At 33.8% G+C, this 24,161-nt stretch overlaps 1 protein-coding gene across 1 annotated transcript; it reads left to right on the top strand.

Moving 5' to 3' along the window:
* Positions 1–3,593: 3,593 nt before the first annotated feature.
* Positions 3,594–4,597, top strand: LOC119825488 (39S ribosomal protein L1, mitochondrial-like). The gene is given in 2 exon segments (XM_038346378.2): positions 3,594–3,962; positions 3,964–4,597. Coding segments are annotated over 2 exon segments (981 nt in total). The 3' UTR covers positions 4,576–4,597.
* Positions 4,598–24,161: the final 19,564 nt, after the last annotated feature.

The raw sequence follows: 24,161 nt of genomic DNA, 5'->3' as shown, positions 1-24,161 counted from the left end.
ATTCCCATAGATTATACATACATAACCATACATACACACACCCCATACAAACACACACACACACACAGTTTCAAATTAAATTATTCTAAGTTGACCCCATTAGACATCACAGGCTATCAAATAAAAAGTGTATGGACAGGAATGTCTGACATCTTTTGAAGTTCTTGAACAATGAAATAGCATAGATATTATATAGATATTATATAAAGGCAATTTTCATTTTTCTTGGATGCTCTTCAGAATTTTATGGTAATACTCTTTTGCTTAAGAGAGCATATACTTGAGTCATAGAACATGGAGAAATCAAGCAAGTATTCATGTCTTTCCTACAAGGTCCCTTTCACAGTGCTAGAAGGTGCTACACATCCTATCAGAAAAAGGAAGTAGGCATTGGTCTTTTCTACTTGTGAACCACGAGAGCCACAATGACACAAATCATGGAGAGACATGCCCATTGGTGAACTGGTGTATGTATATAAGAGGCGTAACTAAGCTCTGTTTGATTGGATTCAAGTCTGGTCCCACAAGTTGAAAACCCCTGGAACCATGACTGAATCTCAAATCTTACTGATTTTTTATATTCCTTCATTTCTTGTAAATTACATTTTGCTTTCTATTTCTTTAATGATCAACTCTTTTTTCTAAAATAGTCTCTCATAACCAAAAATAAGTCATTTTTTTTACTTTACTCAGAGAATGAAGTTTGATTATGAGAAAATTAGGAAGGGATCCTCTGTCACAACAGAACTGAGCAATTGCCTTCCTGAAATGCTCCATGCTCTTGATTCCTGAAGATGGCAACATCACTGCTTCAAAATCACGTAACAGTCACATTGTGTAGGATCACAACCACCGTAACCTAATAATAATCATGTGACAGTTACATTGGGAAGGAAATCCAGAATAAAGATGGTGATTTTATTTACTTTATAATAAAAACAATAAAAAATCTAAAGATAAGAAATATATTAAAAGGCAAAAAAGATAAATTTAAGAGTATTTGCAAGTTCTTGATAATTTTGTAAACTTATTAAAATTCTCATTTATAATTTACTTTTAAAGTTCTCTTATTTTTGATATTTGAGAACAAAGCATGGATACTCCAAGATCATATACAAGGTTTTACCTTCTGATGCTCATCTGCATTTACTAAATACAATTTTATTATTTCCCTGAAAATGATTCACAATGAATTATTGAGGATGCCATACATTACTGCATCTGTATCACAACTGACTTTGCCTCACCTTCAAATTCTCTTGTCTCCTTCACCTCACTCTCAAATTATCTTTTCTTGGATTAATATTTTATTCATATATACATGTGTATATAGACATCACTTAATCAGTTTAGCATTGTTTTCACATGTGATGTGGGAAGTCCTTCTGTATATATGTTGCTTTTATTGGTTGATAAAGTTGTGTTGCCCAATGGCTTAGCAGACATAACCAGGTGGAAAATCCAAACAGATATATATAGAGAGAGAGTAAGCAGAATCAAGGAGAAGCCATGTAGCCACTGAAGGAGTAACATGCTACAGTGTAATACACAGCCTATGGCAATACAAAGATTAATCAAAATAGGCTATTTTAATAGTGATAGCTATCCAGTAGTAAGCCAAAGACATTGGCCAAACAATTGTAATCAATAATAAGTCTCAGAATGGTTATTTCATAAGCGGCTTCAGTAGCAAACGGGAGGAGAAAACCTGTCCATGGGGACCAAAAGCACAGAAAGTACTTGTAGCTACATACATATGTCCTTGGCTGAGCACTAAGGATTGAACAAACTATGTGGCAGCTAGTTCCTAGAGGAGACTTTTTCTCCCACTTTAAGCAGCCATTAACTGTTTGTAGCTCTTTATCTAGTAGTGAGACCATGTGGAATTTCATCTCTTTGGGCTGGCATCCTGGCTAGTATGTCACTCACTGTGTTTTTCTTATTCACGCAACCATATTGTGGAGACTCTGTGTATTTTCAGCATCATGTTCAAGAACCCTATCCGGCAGCAAGTATCCTGGACCTACAGCCTTTCCAATCTGCCTGCTCTGTAGTGACATTCCCTGAAGCTTAGGTGTATGGACTGTTGTAGATGCATCAACCATTGTGGAGCACTCCAAAATTGCTGGTGCTTTGCATTTATACCAGCTGTGGATCTTTGTAATGGTTTTTATCAGTTACAAAAGGAATCCTCTTTTTTATAAGGGTTGAGAGGTACACTTATCTGTGGTCATAATGTTAAGCAGTTAGAAAACTGTTAGAAATTATATTGGCTTAGGAAAATGCTATTCTTGACCTCAGATGCAGTTTTGAACATAAGCTTATCTTTTTTGCTAGGGAAAGAAACTTTTGTATAAAATCTCATTATTCCAGTACTTTTGAATGTCCTAAATCAGTTTTAGTTATTTATATTAAGTTCATAATCTTACTCACTCCGTGAAAGAGCCCAAGAAAATGAAACAGACTTAGCACAACAATGCAGCTGAATCAGAAAAGAAATGAATGTGTATGTGTTGTTTTGTCAAATCCCACTGCAGCAATAGCCCCACCAATTTGTCTGAAAAGTGCACAGGCTTGGAGTTTCAGCGTCACTAAAGGGCTGTGGAGAAAAAAATATGTACAGTGACATAAAAAATCTTTCATACCGTTAGTTCAATATATTTCTGCACAGAAGCTTTTCAAAGTCTAGAAGCATATTTTGGGACCATGCTGTTTCAAAACAGAAGCAAAATCTATGAGCTAAATCTTAAAAGCTGTCACAACCAAGAAATATTGTTTACAGATTCATTTCAAAGTATCTGATGCTCTCACTTCTTACTAATCCATCTAAATTATATTAGCATAGCCTTACCAAGTCAACTTAACTTGTTTTAACTGTGAAAGATGTTATTACAAAGAGTTTCACATACATGTACGCATACACACACACACACACACACACACACACACACTCCACAAATCATCTTCTCTATGATTTTCTACCAAATTTCTTGGTAAAAAGGTAATATATTATGAATGATACACATTGGGAAGTTATAATCTTTCTTTGAATAAGACAATGAAAGCATTTCAGGCACATTCTGCTCAATTCAGATCAATTGTATCGACTACAATTGGGTCTTACTACACACCTGATCACTATATATATATATGTTTTCATGTTAGATGCATACTTACAATATCAGCTTTATGGCAAGGACATAGGTTCATTGCTCATGAACGAAGAGATTGAATATAGTTACTTCATTTTCCCCATAAAGTACTAAGTATATGGAATCTCCAAAAAGGAAAAGAAAAAATCTTTAGCTATTATAGTATCTCTACTCTTTTTCCTTCTTATTTCTTTGTTAGTCTTGATTTAGGCTAAGTGCATCATTAATCTTTAACATTTCCACCTAGTGATTCAATTAAAGTCAAACAGAATAATGAGTGGTATTACAAAGTCTTCAAAATAGCACACTCAAGAAAGCATTCAACTTTTCCATATGCTGCATAATTACACATGCTCACTAACTTGTGTAGTGCTAACCACAGAAATGTTAACTATTTGATGAATAAGAATCAGCATATCTGGACAATCCGGAATAGTCAACATGGCGGCCGCCATACGCTGCCTCAGTAGAGCCTTGATACAACATCAAAGGCATTGTCTTTCCAAGACAGCTTACAAGGCCCCTCCTTACCTTTGCTCTGTGAATATTCTCTGGACCCACAGGCATTTTGCTGCTGCTGCTACAAAGCCAGCAAGGAAAATTAAGAAAGAAGGAAAAGACAAGCAAAAGGTGTCAGATGAAAATCCAGATGATATAGAAAAAATAAAGTCATATACATATATGGAAAGTGAACCTGAAGATGATGTCTATTTAAAACGCTTGTACCCGAGGCGGATCTATGAGGTGGAGAAAGCTATTGACTTACTTAAGAAGTTTCAGGTTCTGGACTTCACAAATCCAAAGCAAGGCGTCTGTCTACCTTGATTTAACATTAGATATGACATTGGGGAAAAAGAAAAAAAAAGTGGAGCCATTTGCCAGTGTTATTAGTTTGCCGTACTCTTTTGCTTCAGAAGTCAACAAAGTTGCTGTGTTTACAGGGAATGCATCAGAGATTAAAATAGCAGAAGAGAATGGAGCTGTGTTTGCAGGCGGAGCAGATCTGGTTAAGAAGATCTTGGATGATGAGGTTGTTGTGGACTTTTATGTAGCTGTTCCAGAAATAATGACTGAGCTTAACCCATTAAGGAAGAAACTCAAGAAAAGATTTCCAAAGGCTACTAGAAATTCCATTGGTCGTGACATCCCAAAAATGGTTGAATTATTTAAAACTGGACATGAAATTATGGTAGATGAAGAAAGGCAGAACTTTCTCAGCACCAAAATAGCAACATTGGATATGCCAAGTGATCAGTTAACTGCCAATCTTCAAGCAGTTATAAATGAAGTCTGTAGGCACAGACCACTAGATCTGGGTCCCTTTGTGGTGCGTGCCTTCCTTCGTAGTTCAACCAGTGAAGGTTTGCTGCTGAAGACTGATTCACTGTTGCCCAAAGAAGTTGAAACCAAAGAAGCTACCTAAAAGTGTTGTATTGGGAAATTATTGGTGGGGTAGGGTGAGGGGGACAACAGAGAAATCTATAAAACTATAATTTCTAAAAACAAAAAAAAAGAATTAGCATATCTGAATTACCCAATTTTGTGAGCAAATCCAATAACCAGAGAGTTGTTCATATTGTTAGATCTTCTGAGGAATCAATTGTACTATGATATTATCTTCCTTCTCACCTTTTATTTTAATTAATTTATCTTGAATTTAGTCACACACAGTATTACAAAGTTGAAAATATTGATAAATTCTTAGTTGGTATGTAACCCAATTTTTGTTCACTTGAATGATATAGTATCAAGAATTCTTATTGCTCAAAAGCCCAGAAACACAAGTGGCATATGTTCTCTCTTACTTGTGGATTTTAGCACTGAATCATTACTTTTTAGGGCATAATATTGAATAGCCACAGCATCCAGGAAAGTAGTAAGAAACCTCAAGTACAAAATGGTGAAGGATGTCCAAAAAAGAAGCTTATATACCAGTGAAATAAAGCTGGGAGGATAGAGGTAAATTAGAAGTACTAAACGAGAATTAAAAACTAATGCTGAGAGAGTGAGAGATGAGGAGAGATAGGAAACACTAAAAATATTTGAAGGACTCATATGAAAACATTAGTTCATAAGTTGAGTGCACACATGAATGCTCACATGCATAAAACAAGTACACATATGTATGTATAGGGTATCATATCATAAGTAATGAAATTTTTTCTCTTGGAACTATAGACTAGCAAAAACCAAAATGCCTAATTAAAAAAAGAAACTTCATTCAAGTTGTTTATCAGGAGGATCCAAGAGATTAACATCTATCTCCCACTGTATTTGGCTACGTCCCAGAAATTGAAGGTAAGACCCTATTATTGCTGATGATATCATGTACTATAGACACAGGGTGTAGAGTAATCAAGCTTGAATTTAATGAAAACATTCTCCCTGAGGAATAAATTTCACAGTAATTTAAGGTGTTCTGTAAGATGCCATGGAAAAAGGAAACTAACCAATATTGACCTACCCAGCAGTAATCCTGCAGCACACAGCAAATGTCCTGGCATACTATCCTGAGAAGTGAAAGACTGGCACCTGTATCTTGTAAGTAACCATCACCTATTTAAATGTATACAAGGCTGGCTCAGTAACAGATAACTCATGTCAGTTCCTCCAAACCTAACCGCATGCTTGTGGATAGAGAGATAATAAACATTAGAGGAGAAACTACTGGTAAAATGATTCCAAATCTTGTTTTTTTAACTGCATTCAAAATAATTTTCCTAATACCAACCGATAACTGTAACCCTCATCCATGTTCAAAGAAGCAACTACAGTTGTATACTAAAGTATTTGTACTACATGGAAGTAACTACAGTCACCCACACCTGGGCAAAATGCTGAGAAAAAAGTTACTGTAACTCAATCATAGTTACTATACCTATAACACAACCCTTATACTTAAGACACAGAAAACATCATGGAGGAGGGGTGTTAACTTTTTTTTTTAATTTCAAAGCTCTTCATATTTATTTTTGGTCAGTAATCACAGATAGATCCTAAAGATATCATGCCTGTAAAACAGGGTTCATAGTAAATGGTTAATACTTTCCCAAAACTATTACCTTAATTTTTATCCTGCTATTATTTCCTCAAGTCTAATAAAAACTAAGTCCTTTGCTATTTTTTAATAAGATCATCTCAAATATATGTTTGTCACTACAATGTAATGTCATTATTGTAATTAAACTAAAAAGGGAAATCCAAAATATAACATAGAAGTAACAAAATGTTTTATAAATATGGATTCTGATTCTACTTAGACAAATCAGTCACACAGGGCAGAGTTTATAACCAAATAGGATTTCCTTTTTCCATGGCCAGGAAGGTAATAGATTAGAAGGAGAAGTAGGCTTCTCTTATGTCTCTGCCATCCACCTACTGCCTTCTGTCCTGTCAACTCACCATCACAGCTGCTGAAGTCAAGGAAAACCAATCACTCTTGGTTTTACTTTCCAAGAAAAACAGAGCACATAGCACAGACATTAGCTGTTTGTGACTTCAGCCCATCTGTGGTTCATAGCAGCAGTCATTTCGTTTTTCTAATCCCGTGTTTGGATTTTAAGGAATCCTTAGACCTTCAACTCAATGACAATATCCAAGGGCAGCAAGCCCTTTCATATAGAAACATTACAGCTAATAGATGTTAATAACCATTTATATGCAAAGTGGATGAGGGTTTTCTCATACTGTGATCTAGCAACTAAACACAAATCATTTTATTTCGTCACAACACAAAACTTCACTTTGAAGAAGGTAAACTTTTATTTATTTGTAATAGGTATATTTGAATGGGGATGAATTTCAACTTTATTATTGAAAAGATAGAGTTCTACCTCCATGAGACATGTGAAAAATCTTCAACCTGCCTGAGGATTGTGAATAAAATTACATACAGAACATTTATTTTATTTTATTTTATTGGTTTTTCGAGACAGGATTTCCCTGTAGTTTCTAGAGCCTGTCCTGGATCTAGCTCTTGTAGACCAGGCTGGCCTCGAACTCTGTATGCTGTGAATACTATTGATTAATAAACAATCTGTCTTGGGCCTGGTAGGGCAGAATAGAGGTAGGTGGGGTAAACTAAACTGAATGCTAGGAGATAGTAGGCACAGTCAGGAGAAGCCGCATAGCCCCACAGGACACAAATGACAGATAGAAACTTGCTGGTAAGACACAGCCACACAGCAAGATGAATAGAAATGGGTTAAATTAAATTAAGATCTAGCTAAAAATATGCTTAAGTATTGGCCAAGCAGTGATTCAAATGGTATAGTTTCTGAGTGATTATTTTGGGTTTGTGCAGCTAGGAACAAACATGTGACCTCCTACAACAGTTGGTGAAGATCTTGCTCCATTCAATAGGCTTCCTTTTGTCTTATTGACAAAAAGCTTCTCAGTTTCAGTACAAATGTTATAGTTTTCATTTCTTTTAATTTAATTTATTTATTTTATGCCCTCAAATAATAACATTGTGTGATATGCTTGTTTGTATCTAGGATTCAATAAGCCAATAACACACTTTTCTTGGTAACATTCTTATGGAATTCTGAAATATTTGTTGTCCCACTTACTTCTTTATATACTTTATAAGAATATAAATAAAGAACATCCATAATTTTCATTTTTAAATTAAGTATTTCAAAAACACTTTAATCTGTAAATTTTGTTCTATGCCATTTGCTATAACCCTGGCTCCTTTATATTTTACCACAAATGTTACATTTTATTTAACATTTTCATTTTCACATGGGATCCAGGACTATCAATGAGTGTTTGTCCAATTTGGTAAATATTTTTATTACATTTTTAAAATAAATGACAGCTTCTTTAAATGTTAACAAGAGTAGCAAGGTGTTATTTCAGTGGATGAAGCTTCTTTCCCCAAGCCTGATGACCAGAGCCAATCCCTGAAATCCACACAGCAGAAGAGAGAAGATGCCTATAAATGTTCTTCTATTATCCAAACCTTCAAAACAGTACACATGTTGATGTGCGAGTGCGCACACACACACACACACACACACACACACACACACACACAGACATAACCACAGTGAGAGAGAGACTTCCAAAATTCTTAGAGAAATTAACAATAATTAAAAAATACTACCAAATTTAAACAAATACGTAGTTAAATTTACCATACTATATGTATATTTTCTATTTGATAAATACTACAGCTCTGTAATTTAAATGATATAGCCTCCAGATCCAGGCAAGTCCACCCTTTGGCCACAGGTGGCTGTACTGCAAGGTAGCTATAAACATGGCCCAATTCAAAACTAAACTTCAGATGTCTTTCAATTTTTTGTGATTATTTTGTAATTTGTAGTGCAATGCTATAGTGCATTTTGCTGATAAGTATGTAGAGTCCTTGTGTGGAAATTATTGGCACACATAAACCCTTTCTAAAACTTGTCAATGATACAGGATATATCCAGTGTTGTAGACTTCATTGAAGGATTCAAGGAATGATTGGCTATGAGGAAAATAATGTTTCATTTATGTTTAAACCTCCCAGATGTCTGTAATTCTTAAATATTATCCAGTCTAGATGATTGTTTACTGCTATTATAAAATGTTTAATCATAATTTATATATATATTAGTTTAAAATAGGGATCATGGCTGACTTTGAGTGAACAGTGCTATCTGAAGCATTATTTCGAAGATGTGATATAAACACACCTCTATGAATCCTCTCAGAGAACATTGTAATAATAACACAAACTTTATACAAATCCAATACAGTTAGATACAGAGAAAACATTTATTAAATCAAATGTCTTTGCCTCTGAAGTCTAGAATCATTGCATAAATATTGCGTAAATACATGCCCTTCTTGTTTGTACAGGGATTTGGACTTTTTATAGTATCAAAATCATCAACATCATCCCTCTATATGAAATCCTTAGGGTATTTTTTTCAAATTTTTACAATGAATTGAAAAAGAAATTCTCATATATCAATCCTTTTTACATATGTGATGTTTTAAAAGTATGTCCTTCCAAGTCATTATAGATAATAATTTTACTCTAGTTGATTTTGTTGTTAATTAATAGCTTCTCCTTAACCCTTATTAAATGTGTTTTCATTAATGCTTATTTTTAGTGTTTTCTGATTAAAGCAAACTTGACAATGTATAAAAAATTTACCACTCACAATTTGAGTCTTATTTCTCAAATTGAATAAAAATAGATGTTAGTTTAGTTATTAGTTAACAAATGAATATTAGTTATAAAAAGAAAATAAAAGAATCATTTTTTACAAAAATTAACACATTAAAAAGTTTTTTATTTGGGGAACATTTCAAAATTAAAGATTTGTTTTATTTTATTTGCATGTGTTTATGCTTCTATGTATAAGATTTAGATTATGCATGTTGTTATGCTCTACAGGTACTCTTGGAAGCTAGAAAAAGACAAGAAATAACCAGGAACACTCCAAACAGAAGTTATGGGCAGTGAACAATCAAAAACAGTAGTGCTGGGCAATCACTAGAGGAACAGGAAATTCTCCAAATTCTCTTACCCACCGATCTGTCTCTCTGTCCTTGAGCCCTTTTATTGAAATTCGTCTATTGGTGTGCTCTTAATGCTCAAACTGTTAAAACATTATCTTCTATATTAACATTGAAAGATTTAATACTTTCCATTAATGAAAAATAAACCATTTTATAATTAATTTACCACGTTATTAAAGGAAAATAATAACCACTTATAAAAGTAGATAATAAAATTTCCCCATTCATGAAATGGACCTTACTTTGGTTGTTTCTAGTCTTACATAGAAAAAAAATTGTTTTTTTCATATTCTTTCTAAGATTGCTCTTAAATCTCTTTGAAAATAGTCTATTCCCATCATTAAGGTTTATATTGTTTAAATTTGTTGTTTAACGTTTTACAGCTTCTTCCCTCCCTCTGATTTTGGCTAAGACAAGCTGTGAAGCAACTTTGACTATGTCCTAGTTTCAGGTCCCACATGTTCTACAAATTACTCTTTCAGCCCCATGTCTCCTATTCTTCTTTTGCAGGTGCTGACTACACAGACACTGTGGCAGAATGCTTCTGACTGATTAAGCAAATTACTTACCAGGACCACGCAATTTAAAGTGAAAAAGAAAGAAATTAGATATAGCACAAAAGAATAAGATGCAGCAAATTATGAGTCTACTTGTTCACTATTGACTTTTCTTTGCTTTATGGTTCTTAGAAATTATTGTGTCCAGAGTTCTGAATTCTCTCATCCAATATGGCTTTGAAAAACATGACCAAAATTTACTATCCTCATTAGTTTAGCTTTCTGCTCATGAAGTGCAGATCCCAGAAGAAGGTTAATTTTCTTTTAGAAGTGATATGTTTGTTGTTTTTGCATAAATCTAAAACTTATTCTTATGTCGCCAATTTCAGATAGGAAATTTTAGTTTGCAATGACAACACATATTCCTCTTAAAAATTCTCCACTCCCTTCTTCAATTATGAAACAAACATTGTGAACAGGCTGGCATTTTCCTACATGGAAAAAAAATCATCTCAGGTTCATGAAAACAGCTCCATGGTATGCTTCAATAGATTTGAGCTCAAGCACAAAAATGAAATCTATGATGTTCCACCATCTTTGTTAGCAGTGGATTTTGAACACAGGAACTGAATTCTGTGACTATTTGACTGAAGAATAATTTAAAATAGTAAAAAAAAAATTTCTTAAAAATGACATACTGGCTAATTATCAAGAAGTTGAAATATTGGTATATTTTAAAAAGAGGGACAATCTAGTCAAAACTATTTTGGTTATTTTTGACAATTTCTAGTTCATTTGAAAACCTGGCTTCATTTAATATTTCAAGTATAGTTTATATAATATTGACTATATTTTGTAAAGTAAAATAAACCTAAAAGAGAAACATTACTATACTTAATCTGTTAATGTAAATGTTTGTATAACTTTAACTCTATACCTCCCAATCAGTTTTCCCTCCCTTCAATTCTCCCAGCTTCCCCCCACAACTCTCTTCTTACCTAGATCTACTCCCTCTCCATATCCCTTTTGAAAAGAAAAGGCTTTCAGAAAACAACAACCAAAAATGACAAAGCAACACACAACAAGGTATAGCAAAAGTGTTCACAGCAAGAATGGACAGGCAACCCAAAAAGATGAAAAGTATCTTAAGAGCATTCAAACCAAAAAAAGCACACATCTGATCCCACAGTTATGAGTCCCACCGAAAAAATATAACAGCAATAACATGTTTGCAAAGTGCCTGCTGTACACTCCTGCATGACCATTGCATGCTTCTACAGTATTTGTGAACCCATATGAACCCTGCTTACCTAATTCTATGGGCCCTATTTTTGGGGAGTCCTCTATTTCCATGGGTTCCTTGTGCCCTCCCAACATCTCTGGTATAGAGATTCTCCTTAACACATTTTATCATCCTAATATAGGTGGTTGTAAGCCAATTTTCTTGTGTTTCACCCATGTTGGAATGTTTAGGGCCTGTTGCAGTAGAACAGCTTAGCACTAGTGCAGACATATCATGCTGCCAGTTTTTGACTGTGTTTTTATGCTGGCATATAGACATCCACTTTTGGGGTGATTACAGGTCTAGGTGCTGATTTCTGGGAGGTCACAGAGGCTGATCTGTGGGATCCAAAGGAGTCATGAAGTGGAGGAAAAAGAGACTGTAGCTGATATTCTGTTTCAGTGCTAGAGATGAGCCTGGGTGGTTGTGTCTGTTGGGTGAACAACGATAGCAGAAAGGGTTTGTGGACAGGCTACCTTGAAAATAAGTTATTTGAAACCAATGGTCTTTCATTGATGTGAATCCAAACACAGATGAACTAGAGTAAAATAGAGACTATTATTTAAAATTCTTCTCCCTCAAAATTTACTGCTCAGATTCCCTCTAGTCCTTCCTCTCTCATCGAAACAGACGGACACACACAGCACTTGTTAATAAGAGTTTATGTAAACTTAGTTTACATCTGGATGAAGACTTAATAGTTTATTATATGTAAATAATAAATACTTTAGTACAAATTTTGAGAGTAGGCAAGGATAATATTCCAGAATCTACTATCATGGCAGAGAAGAAGAAAGAAATAAAAGGAATTAATTAATTAATAGGGTGATAATCAGAAAGTATCTTCTTCTGTTAGAGAACACAGTAGAAAGAGTTAAAATTTAATTCAAGTAATATAAAATAGATACCAGTTTATGAATGCAGAGAAAATAAAAACAAACTTTAAGTAGCAAACAGTAAAGGGAAGGGAGAGGAGTGGGAATAGAGTGTTTTCTCTCTATTTTTCATTTTTATTTTATGAGAATGCAATAAATTTTAACATGACATTATATAAACATAATATCATTGACATCTTATTTTGTGTTTAATACATTTTTTTGCATCAGATGAAATAACACTTGCACAAACTAAAACAAATACCCAATTTCATAAGATTATACAAATAAATATGTTGCATTAGTATAATAGGAGAATACAAGGTAATTTGAATTATTTTAATTCAAGCAACTATTTTGGGAAGATTGTATAGTCACAGACTTATTCTGACATTACTCTCCACTATTTTTTGGAAATTTTTATACATCCTTAGTTGTACTGGATGTACAACTTAGTTATCTGTAAATTTGACACAAGTTTGGAATTCCACCCTGGGCAGTTGATTCTGTGATGTGTAAAATGTTGACTGAATGAGCCGTGAAGGGCAAGACGGTGAGCACTGTTCTGTTGTAGTCTCTGTTCGGGATCTACTCTCATGTTTGTTCTGTCCTGCTCCAGTAACAGACTGCTATTACAGAGTTTCAAATTTAAATAATTACTTTCATCCTGAAGTTGGCTGGGATCATAGAAACAAAACATAGAAATAGACAGTAGAACACTAGAGGACTGTGGAAGTGAAGTTGGCCCATTTTATCAATAAATCCAAATGCAATGTGTTTTCTATTTATTGTTTTTTAAAGGAACAAATTGTATTCAAGTTTAGCTTCTACTTTTTTTTTCTAATTTATTGGAAAGTACCCTATTCGCACAGACTTCTGTGAATGGTATGTGTTTAACTAACCTGGAATGTTCGGCTTCTGAAATGGTCAAATTAAGCTATAGAGGCAGCTATGATGTGAGTAGAGAACAGACACACTGGTCTCTTTGGCTTCTTTTATTTAATTGTTTTTTTTTTCATTTTTACATAACAACCCCAGTTTCTCCTCCCTCCCCTTCACCACCCCACTTTTTTTCCTTTCCACCTCCATCCACTCCTCAAAACAGGTAAAGCCTCCCTCTGGGAATTAACAAAGTCTGACATACCAAGTTGAGACAGGACCAAGACCCTCCCAACTGTATCAAGGCTGAGCATGGTATTCCAACAGAGGTAATGGGCTCCAAAAAGTTTATGGACCCAGGATAAGTCCTAGTCCTACTGCCTACATGTCCCCCAACAGATCAAGCTCCATATCTGTCTTCCTCATTCAGAGGGCCTAGTTCGGTCTCATGCAGGTTCCCTAGCTGTCAGACAAGTATCTGGTTTTCTCAATCATAGCTGAATTGGGGAACAGACAGAGAAGGTGAGCAATGAAAATGATATCTTGATAGAGAGAGTCAATACGGGGTTAGGGAGAAATGTATTGCTAGGGAAATTCCCAGGCTCCACAAGTATGACTCCAGTTAATAATCTAAGCAATAGTGCAGAAGGTGCTTGAAGTAGCCTTTCCTTATAATCAGAATAGTTACTATCCTAATTGTCATCATAAGACATCTTTGATTGTAGGCCCAGTCTTCACAGCCACTCTTTCAGTTGTCACAGCTAATTATCTGTATTACCATAGTTTTGCTTAATCCTTGGGAAGAATACCTAACAGAAACTTCTTAAGGAATTAAGGTCTCATTTTGGCTGATTTGAGGGACTGTATTCTCTTCTGGTGGTCATATTCACTTCTGTGGCTGACAGTTTGAGAATGAGGAAGCTTGTTCACATAGCAGCCAGTCAGAAAATATAATGAAGACCAGAAATAGAGCCAGATAATGTCCCCCAATTTCTGAAACAATATTTCCACATAGGAGCACAATGAAAAATTTCATTACCTTTCAAACCAGTTTCACTAAGTACAGCCAAAGCACAAAAACATAACAAATAATATTTCACACTTAAATTATAATAGAACATATCCTCTCAAAAATTGGGTGATTGTTGCTCTACATATTTTGAAAACACCCAACAATTAATGCAGTAAGAGCACTATTTTTGTGTTTTATCCTTTTTCAATGATCTTTGACTCTCTACTAAATTGTTCTGCTCATTCTGAACTCTTCCATTAGAGTCATTCACCTGAGTTGCTCCTCTCTTTTTTTTCCGAACAGTCCTTGTTTTTGCCCTCAAGTTCCTTTGCTAGTGCTAATGCTTGGGCTGAACTGTTTCTTGTTTGGTGTCATTTTCCACATGATTCAGCATTAAAGAGAAAAATAAGGTCATAGACTTGCTGGAACCTGAACAAAGGAAGCATGACCTATGGCACTGCGGAAGGAACTTTCCTGTGGTGCCCGGAAGTGCTGGGAGTTATTCCGTATTTCACTCTAAGGGATAAAGCAGTCTGATGACTAGTTATATTTAATCAAAATGTAGTTGCCATGTAATGTCATGTTTTTTGGTTATTTTATTAAATGCAAAAGGGTATGATTTTATGTTAAAGATGACAAGATGTGTTTCCAAATAATAAAAGATTTATAATTTTATACTTTTCTAGAAATAATCAATACATGTTAATAAATTATTTTTAAGAACAAATATTTCATAATTACTTCATTACCTTTCATAAAACCTTATTAGGATAATTTTAATTGCTGAACAAAATAAGTATAATGATTTCTTTTTATTTATCCTTTGATTTGGATCAGTGCCTTGTAAATACTTGAAACTGGTAAAAAAAAAAGTTATGAGCAAACAAGGACTTAATTAATAATCTATTAAAATTCACTTGAACATTCAAATTTAGTGTAACTTTTGGAAATAAGTATGAAATATCCTCATGTCAAAAACAGATAACATAATCTTTTCCAATTATTACTTTACATTAGCATTTATTAATACTATTCCTAAACTACAACATAAGAATAACATTAAAAACAGTAAATTAAAATTTACATTTTAAAAATCTTGGAAAAGTTTGACACATATTTACATTTAATTTATTAACTCATTTTTAAAGTCTTGACTACCACATCTTAGAAATATTACTTATGCATGTTGATGTCTCTCAAATTTTCTGTGAATTCTGTAACCATTATCCAATAGCCTTTGTACAATGAATTTCATTCTGAATTCTTAAATCTGACGAGTATAAAAACATTATTTTTGAACATAAATATTAATTTCACTTGACTATAATTCATTGCACATTTCCTTTCATTATATTTCAAATACTCTTTATCTTGTAATCATGTCAATTTTACTCAAGCAGGCTTTGTAGAAAACTATGTTTGACAAGTTTTAGTTATTATTAAGAGAAAATAAACACCGAGAAACTTGCAAAGAAAAAAAGGCTACTTGTCCCATATCTTTTATAACTTCATCTCAAGATGAACTTAATCACTATCTCTGGGATGATGGCAAGTCTACATCATGGTAGAAAACACAGAGGTACGAGAATAACTCATCTCGTGTTTAACAAGTCAAATACAAAAAGGATAAAGTCAGAGTTCACAGCCTTTAAGACTATGTCCCATTCACTGAAAGGATGCCACCAGTTACAAATTCTTATAGACTCCAGTGTTTCTTAATATTGTTAAAAAAAAGAATGAAGTCACTGTATGTAGCCTGTATGGGACTCTTATCCAAACTTTAATATTCTGTTTCTCACTCACATGGATTCATCCAATTCTCTGAATACAAAATGCTTTCCATCCTTGCCCAACAGTACTCAGACTTCACTGTTCAAGCATTGTTTAGAAGCCACGTTCACATTAATTTCTGAGATTTAAAACAAACAGAATTTGGGGTCTTGTAAACAAATCACTGCATACATGAAATATAGGATGGTGATTAGGAATCTATAGCTTTCTCCATCATTATTGGGATTAGAAAATGTCAAGGTATGATAGTGCAGACTAAATTACAACCCTAACAAGTCAAATATCAAATCTAAATGTTCCATTTCTGAAATCAGTTATATTCTTGGACTCTGAAAGCTCTATTTTTATTTCTTTCATGGTTGTCAACATCATGGCCTCTTTCATGTACTGCCTTTCTCCATCCTTTCATCTTTTTTTCAACAAGTATGTTTCATTCTTGCCATCTGTCTCCTCTTTGGCAATTCAACATAATTATACAATTTTTCAATATTTATTTATTCTTATTTAATGATTATAATTTTTTCTTAAGGTTGGTCATTTACTACACAAGTACAATGCCTGTGAGCCTAGAGAAGAGCATTGGATTCTTTGGAAATGGAATTATACATTTGTCACTATGTCGATTTGGGGACCCAAACCTATGTGCTTGACAAGAGCAATAAGGATTTTCTTAACTCTTAAACTCTCTCTCTAGCCTCTTATTGCAATGTTGAATTCAATTCTGCAACTCTTCAGGTTACTTCTTATAGGAATACTCACCCTAATACACGAATTCATGACTCCCAATTATTTGCCAAAAACTCCTTATCACACCATAACATTGGAGGCTAAATTGTTAGAAAGATATTATCACTATTATCACCTCAGTCTATAATAGTATCTGTATACAAAATGTGAATGCATCTATCATTGTCTTTTAGACATGAACAGTACAAAGATTATAGTTAGCTTTCCTTGGCAAACATTACATTTTACTATTTTGGTTTTTTTTTTGGTTTTTTTTTGTTTTTTTTTGTTTTGTTTTTGTTTTTTTGGTTTTTCGAGACAGGGTTTCTCTGTGGCTTTGGAGCCTGTCCTGGAACTAGCTCTTGTAGACCAGGCTGGTCTCGAACTCACAGAGATCCGTCTGCCTCTGCCTCCCGAGTGCTGGGATTAAAGGCGTGCGCCACCACCGCCTAGCTTACATTTTACTATTTTAACATCATTTTCTTACACAATTTTCGAGTGTGATAAATGTGAGCTACACCAACACATTCTGAATTTTGGTGGTCACAATATAAAATATAAAATTAAATTTTTGTTTAATTAAAAAGTAGCAAGATTAATCTAAAATGTATAAAAATGTGAAATCAATATGTAATGACAAGAAAATTTATGTAAGTCATTTGATACTTCACCCTTGATGGAAACACTAGCAAACACATATGCATATTACTCCTGTGTTACATCTCAGTGAAGAAAGTCAATAATATTTGAGTCTGAAGAATTCACTCACAGATTAAGAGCATTTCAATATGCTTTCAGAGCACCTGAGTTCAATTCACATTTTAATGTCTGAAAGCTCAAAGTCATCCATTGCTACAATTCCAGAGGATACAGTACCTTCTCTTGGCTACCAGGACACCTGTACTAAGGTACACCAAATTCCTTCCATAACAGAAAATATATTTTTTAAAAGCATACCAATATTTCAAGTTCCAACAGTTGTACATGGCTAGTGAATATTATCTTAAAACTGATTGCTTTTTAATAATATCTTAGCAGGTAATTCACTCCAATCCTGCTGATCCCCACTAATAAGTAATTACTTTCAGGATTGCAGAGATGGATCAGCGTTTAAGAATATTTGGTATACAAGAATGAAAACCTGAGATAAATTCCTAGTACATACCATACAAAGGTGGTCACGACTGTAAATACCTGTAATATCATCATCACTGAGAGGAGATGAACAGATAATAGGAATTCACTGGCCACCTGATTGAATTAGTGATTTCCAGATCACTAAGCAGTCCTGTATTAAAGCAGTGAGGTAGAGGTAATGGAGGAAGGCAATCCGACATCTTCTTCTGGTCTCCACATGTTCACACTCGGATATGGGCAACTGCAAACCAAATTCATTGAACACACAAATGTGCATGCACACACATACTACTATGCATAAAATTACTATTCAGAGAAGCAATCCTTTCAAGAAAAATATGCTTGGAAATTTCCGTGTTACCTACTTTCTTCCATCAAATATTTTCATTAAATTAAAAATGACTGTATTAACCTTGTTGTTCTTGTTTGTTTCCTCCCTGCTGAAGTACATACTATGGACAAAAACCATAAGTGACAATGGGTATATGTATTGATTTACAGATTAATGGGAAGGATATCATTGTTGAAAAGGTACAGGGTAGAAGTTCATGGTTGCTCAAATTGAGGGAGTTGACTGCTGTTGCTTAATTCCTTGTGTCCATTGCATTCAACCACACACTCCAGCCTATGGTGCTGTCACATTTAAGGTGGGTTTTCCCATATCATTAAACTGTGTGGAAAATGCCTGAAAGACATACTCAGAGACTCTTTCTATGTGCTTCTAAAGCTCATCAAATTGATAATCCATATTAGTTATCATATCTTACAAAGAGGCCATGGTCTTTAATCGCAGCACTCTGGAAATTGAGATATGGTGTTTATGCACATTAGCAGCCTGGGCAGCATAAAAGCATTCTTTCTTGGAACAAAAATAGGAAAATTAAATTCAATATGACATACACAAATATGGACTTTCAAATCTTATTTAGTTAAGTGAAAGATGTCATAACTTTACAAAAATGCATGCAATCTAAAACTAAATTGAATGCATTTTAGATACACATCTTTGCTCAGAGGAATGACATGAGAAGGTTCAGTGGTATTAACTTAAAAATAAAATATTTTAAGGCAAGGGGTAAGAAAGTTCCCTAGAGACTTGACAGCCCTGAATAACTGTATCCAGAAACCTCAAAAATATGAATAAGGAGTCTTTTAAAGTGAGGGTTAGCCTAGAGCCGCCGTGGATGCCACAAGCTATTAAAGTCATAAAGATTGCATTCTGAAGCTGTTTATTTATGAAAGTGAGTGGGGAAATCTCATGGCCAAAGGAAAACAGAAGTGAATGAGCTTTTGGCCTATCATGGGATTAAGGGTTTGATTTTTTACATTATTTTCTCATAATAGCAAAGGAAAGATATGAAGAGAAAAAAATGCAAGCATTTTGTGTAGAAATCCAGAAGGGATAAGGAAGCAGCAAGTTTATTTGGAAAGGTCAAAGTCATGACAGCAGGAATTAGTTCTGAAATATCCTATCTCTGAATTGTCGTTCTGATTAATGAAAGGCTTCTCTACACAGAATGGGAGTTGACTGGAAGAAGTTTCTCTCACAAATTCACATCTGTCTTACAATTTCTGGCAGCACATGAAAGAGTACTTTGCATTATATCAGCTTTAATTACTAAGTTAATAGTTTATAACTATTAAATGTACATTTGAAAAAGTGTTTTTAATTTTTTTAATATTATTTTCTTGTTTTACACAGGCACAGGAGAAAGAGGAGGAGAAAGCCAAGTGAATGTTATGGGAAAGTTATTTATCCCATCTAGTATCTGTTTCTTTTACCTCATCCTTCCAAATTCCAGCCCATAAAGGTCATATGAAAAACTACCACTAAATAACTTTCCTAAAATAATAAATGTATTTATAAAAGCAATTTGAATGTAGTTAGCCTGTAACTAGATATCTTAGTTAAGATAGCTATTGCTGTGAGGAAATACCATGACCAAAACTAGCCTGGAGAGGAAAGGGTTTATTTCATTCATAGTTCCATATAAAATTCTTCATCAAAAGCAGTAAGAGAAGGAATTCAATCAGGACAAAAACCTGGAGGCAGGAGCTGATGCAGAGGCCATGGTGGAGGGGATGTTGTTTACTGGCGTTTCCCCATGGATAACTCTGCCTGCTTTATTATAGAACCCAGAACTAATATCCCAGGGGTGACCACACCCACAATGGATTAGGCCCTCCCACATCAATCACTAATAAAGAAAATGTTCTATTTCCTTTCTTACAGCCTAATATTATTAAGATATTTTCTCAACTGAGGTTCCTGCCTCTCTGATAACTCTAAATTGTGTCATGCTGACAAAAACTAAGAAGGCAAGAATGTCTCCAGTAGACATTAAGGGATAGAAATAAATAACCCAGTGCCAGGAATGGGTTGCCTTTAGTGGAGTTGCTATCCAGTATGTCCAAAAAATGCTTAAATTATACTGGATATTATGATTTCTTTTATTGACCACTCACTGTGAATAAGATGGCACTAAACTATTATTGAAAAATTGATATATTTGAGTTATAAAATATAAAAATAAAGGTTGGAATAGACCCAGAAGTTTCATCCTTTCTGGATAGAATTCATAGTACTGGAAGGTGCTATGTATGCTAGTTGGGGAGAGAAGATAAATGTGAACTCGAGAACTACAAAAATGACCATTCTGGGAGGATATGCCCACTGGTACAATGGTGGTAAAAGGTCTGGAAAGCAATGACTTTGGAAGAATGAGTAATATGAGATTTTTGACTCCTTAGACTCTCATAGTGGCCAAAGGAAAGGGTTAATGGAAATGAAATTCATAGAAGATGGAAACTGGGGAACCTGGTGAGAATGAAGTAAGCAATGTTTCCAGTAGCTACAGTGCTTAATAACTGCTTTCCTCTTGTAATTTTTATAGATGTGGAACAAGCAAGATTTACTCGGAAAAGGCTAACATGCTTTCATTAGCATCCGAGAAGTAAATTAAAGTTAGGGAAGATGGCTAAGTATGTACATGAAAGCTTCACATTGGCTTAGTGTTTAAGATATATATATGTACCTATGTATAAGGATCCTCATTGTTCAATTGATTTTGTAGGTAGCAGCTACTGAGTTACTGAAGCCAGGCAGGTGAACAATAAAGTGACCAAAACTGATACCAAATCATGCTCAAGTAGAGAATCTATGAGTTCATAAGGAAAAATATTCAGACATAGAAATCGATTTATCTGCAGGTGGAAAAGAAGAAATGTACAACAGGCATCCTAAATTGTATGGCTGGATGGACAATAGAATCCTTTGCTGAGTTAGGGAATATTGGGGTCTAGCCATGTTGTTTCAAGGAGACTATTATGAGTTCAATCTTCGTCAACTCTAACATGAGGTGTTATTGACTAAGTATTGGTTTGTGTAGTTATTTGGCTGTGCTTGTAAGAGAAGTCTGAGCTAGAGAATTATCAACTTATATCTGCTAAAAACTGATAACTGATAAAAGCAAGTTTTCTTTATTGTGAAATCCAGTAATAGAAGCTGGACTCTCAAGGGAAGCTTATGCATTCTAACCATGCTTTTAAGTTACATAATATTATATATTAATAATATTACTTTATCATCAGTTTTATATTTTGCAATTTTAAGTAGGAAATATGATAAACAACCATGTGAAATAGAATTGTTGATAATTTTTAAATTACCCTTACACATAGAAATCCTCTCTCAAAAAAGGTTGCTGCAATGTACAAGGGAATATAGAGCAGATAAACTGAGAAAAAAAGTCTTTATAATGTTTTGAATGTCATACATAATGAACAGGAGTCACTACTTGGAAAAGTGAACACATTACCAAGAAATCTTGCTGACTAGCCTGTGTGGGTGTTTCTCTGTATTTATTGGTTTGTTGAATGAAGATTTATATATTTATATTAATATTGAATAAATAATTGTGCTTTAATAATTAATAATCACATAGTACTTTGGTTTCCCAATTAGAATTATATTTTATTTATGCTAATATAATGAATCTTCCAAATTACCTGATGATATATAAAATCTATTTTTTTCTGTTTTGCAGATAATGAGACTGATAAAAAGTATATGGATTTTCAAAGCTAGTGTACTGACTGAGACAAAGGTCAGAAGTCAATAATAGTTATTCTGGTTTCAATGTCATGACTCTAATAAATATGCCTTAATGCTATCTACTATCCACTCATTCACATTCCTGTTAGTATGTTTTCATATTTTATCTCATTGTTGTGATCTGGAGTGACATCCTAAGAAAGATAATTCTAGGACAAAGAGAAAATATGAAACAAAGAAAAAAATCAAATTCACAATTTAATTTATATTTTCTTCTTCTCTCATTTATTTTATTGATAACTTCATTTCTGAAGAATCTATATTGCTTGGCATAACCAATGCCTCTGAGAATGTCAAAGACTGTTCTGTTATGGATTTGAGAAAAATCCTTGCCATGAGTCACACAATTCATTAATTAATGTCAGTGAAAGCTACTGGCCAAATAAACCCATTTCTAACAAACATTCCATGCCAGTCATGTAGATAAATGTAACCTATAATCAAGGCAAAGCTACTGAGAATAGTACATAAGAGATAAGCATAGCTAAAATTTGTCTGCCCCGGTAATCTAACTTTAGAATATAAACTATTTCTTATCAAAAAATACAGTTACTGCAACACAACCAAAGCCACCATATTATTTGTGTGATAAACAATCTGTAGAAGAGGAGAGGTAAAGAGTATTCAACCATTTCTAAAGGTATCATACATCTTCCAGATCCACCCCGGGATGTCTGATAAGAATAGAATCTTGCTTGAGAAATGGTCCATCTCCTTGCTCTGCAGGTCTCAGCAGTATAAAATAGCACTTGGAAATTATGTGTTTCTGTTCTGAGGCTTAATGTCTCTTCTATTTTTCGCCAAAATTTGCTTTTACTTATATAAAAGGATTTTCATTGAAATAGATCTGAAAAATTACAGAGGACTGAAAGTATCAGTTTTATGAAGTAACTTATATGTATTCACTTTTACCTCTTGTGAATACTAATGACAAAGGGACAAAAGAGTCAGACCGATGTACTACGAAGGGATAGCAACTCTTGCTGCACTAACAATATTCTATATTGCAAAAGAATCCTATGGCTTCTTACTACTTACATAATATATTGGGAACAATTTGCATCATTTGGACAAAATAATATTAACTTTGACGGTAAAAGTTGCATGATATATATTATAAAAATATAATATTAACACTTGCCTTTGGTTATCAGACTTAAAAAAAATTTCTACTGTTCATAGGTCAGAAGAGTATCACTAGATATTTTTTCACACACAAAAAGAAGTGCATGAAATGTTTTAGTAGTATTTGAACAAATTTTAAGGTAGAAAAGATGGAAATAATTAGAAATGTATTTTGCCTCCTATGTTTTTGCAATGTGTTGGTTTGTTGCTACTCTCCAGCTTTGAACATCAGCTTTTCTCTCTTGCTTCTTTAAGACTTTGTATATTCTCATGAAATTTTGATAATGAAGTTCAACAAAAATTGCAATTTATTTAAATTCCCAATATTTTTCTACATAAAACCAAGATTATGTGTGATAAAATAATTTAAGCTTTGGAAGTAACCTTTGAAATAAAACCAAAACTCATACCTTTATAGTGCATTACACATAATAAAACAGAAAGCAAAAGAGAGAGAGAGACAGAGACAGAGAAAGAGAGAGACAGAGACAGAGAGAGAAAAACATCAATCATAATTTGCATCTCCTGTGTTTAAACTTCTTATTTGGTACTTAGTATACTTAAGTTAATTTATATTTCATTTTTGATGTTCCAAATGCCTTTCCAGCTTTCTTCCTTTTGGTACTTATGGTACTATTTATCAACTTTCCTTTTTTATTCTTATGTCTAGGAATTGTCTCCAATATTTTAATCTCCTGGTTTTATAAAAAACATTACAAAATGTCAAAATTATTTTATATTGATCTTTGTGGTATTATTTATACCTGCAAAGTTTGTATATTTTGACTTAAATTACAAACTCCACAATCATTCTTAACTTCAGGCCTTTGTTCTATGTTCATTCATTTCTGTGTTTCATTTATATTCTCTCACAAACCTGTCCCCAGCAGTTTTGTAATTCTCGTAAGTTAATCATACTAGTCATTCCTGGTCCTCATACCTCAGATGTTTCTTTATTCCACTTTTAGCTATGAATAAACATACCCTGGATTCCCTTTGTCTTTCTCTTTTTCCCTTTTATTCACTTGGAATAAACATAATATTAATTT

Source organism: Arvicola amphibius, chromosome 10 (assembly GCF_903992535.2).
Source record: "Arvicola amphibius chromosome 10, mArvAmp1.2, whole genome shotgun sequence".
Lineage (NCBI taxonomy): Eukaryota > Metazoa > Chordata > Mammalia > Rodentia > Cricetidae > Arvicola > Arvicola amphibius.
The sequence above is the reverse complement of the archived record's forward strand: the minus strand, read 5'-3'. Positions and strand labels throughout refer to the sequence as shown.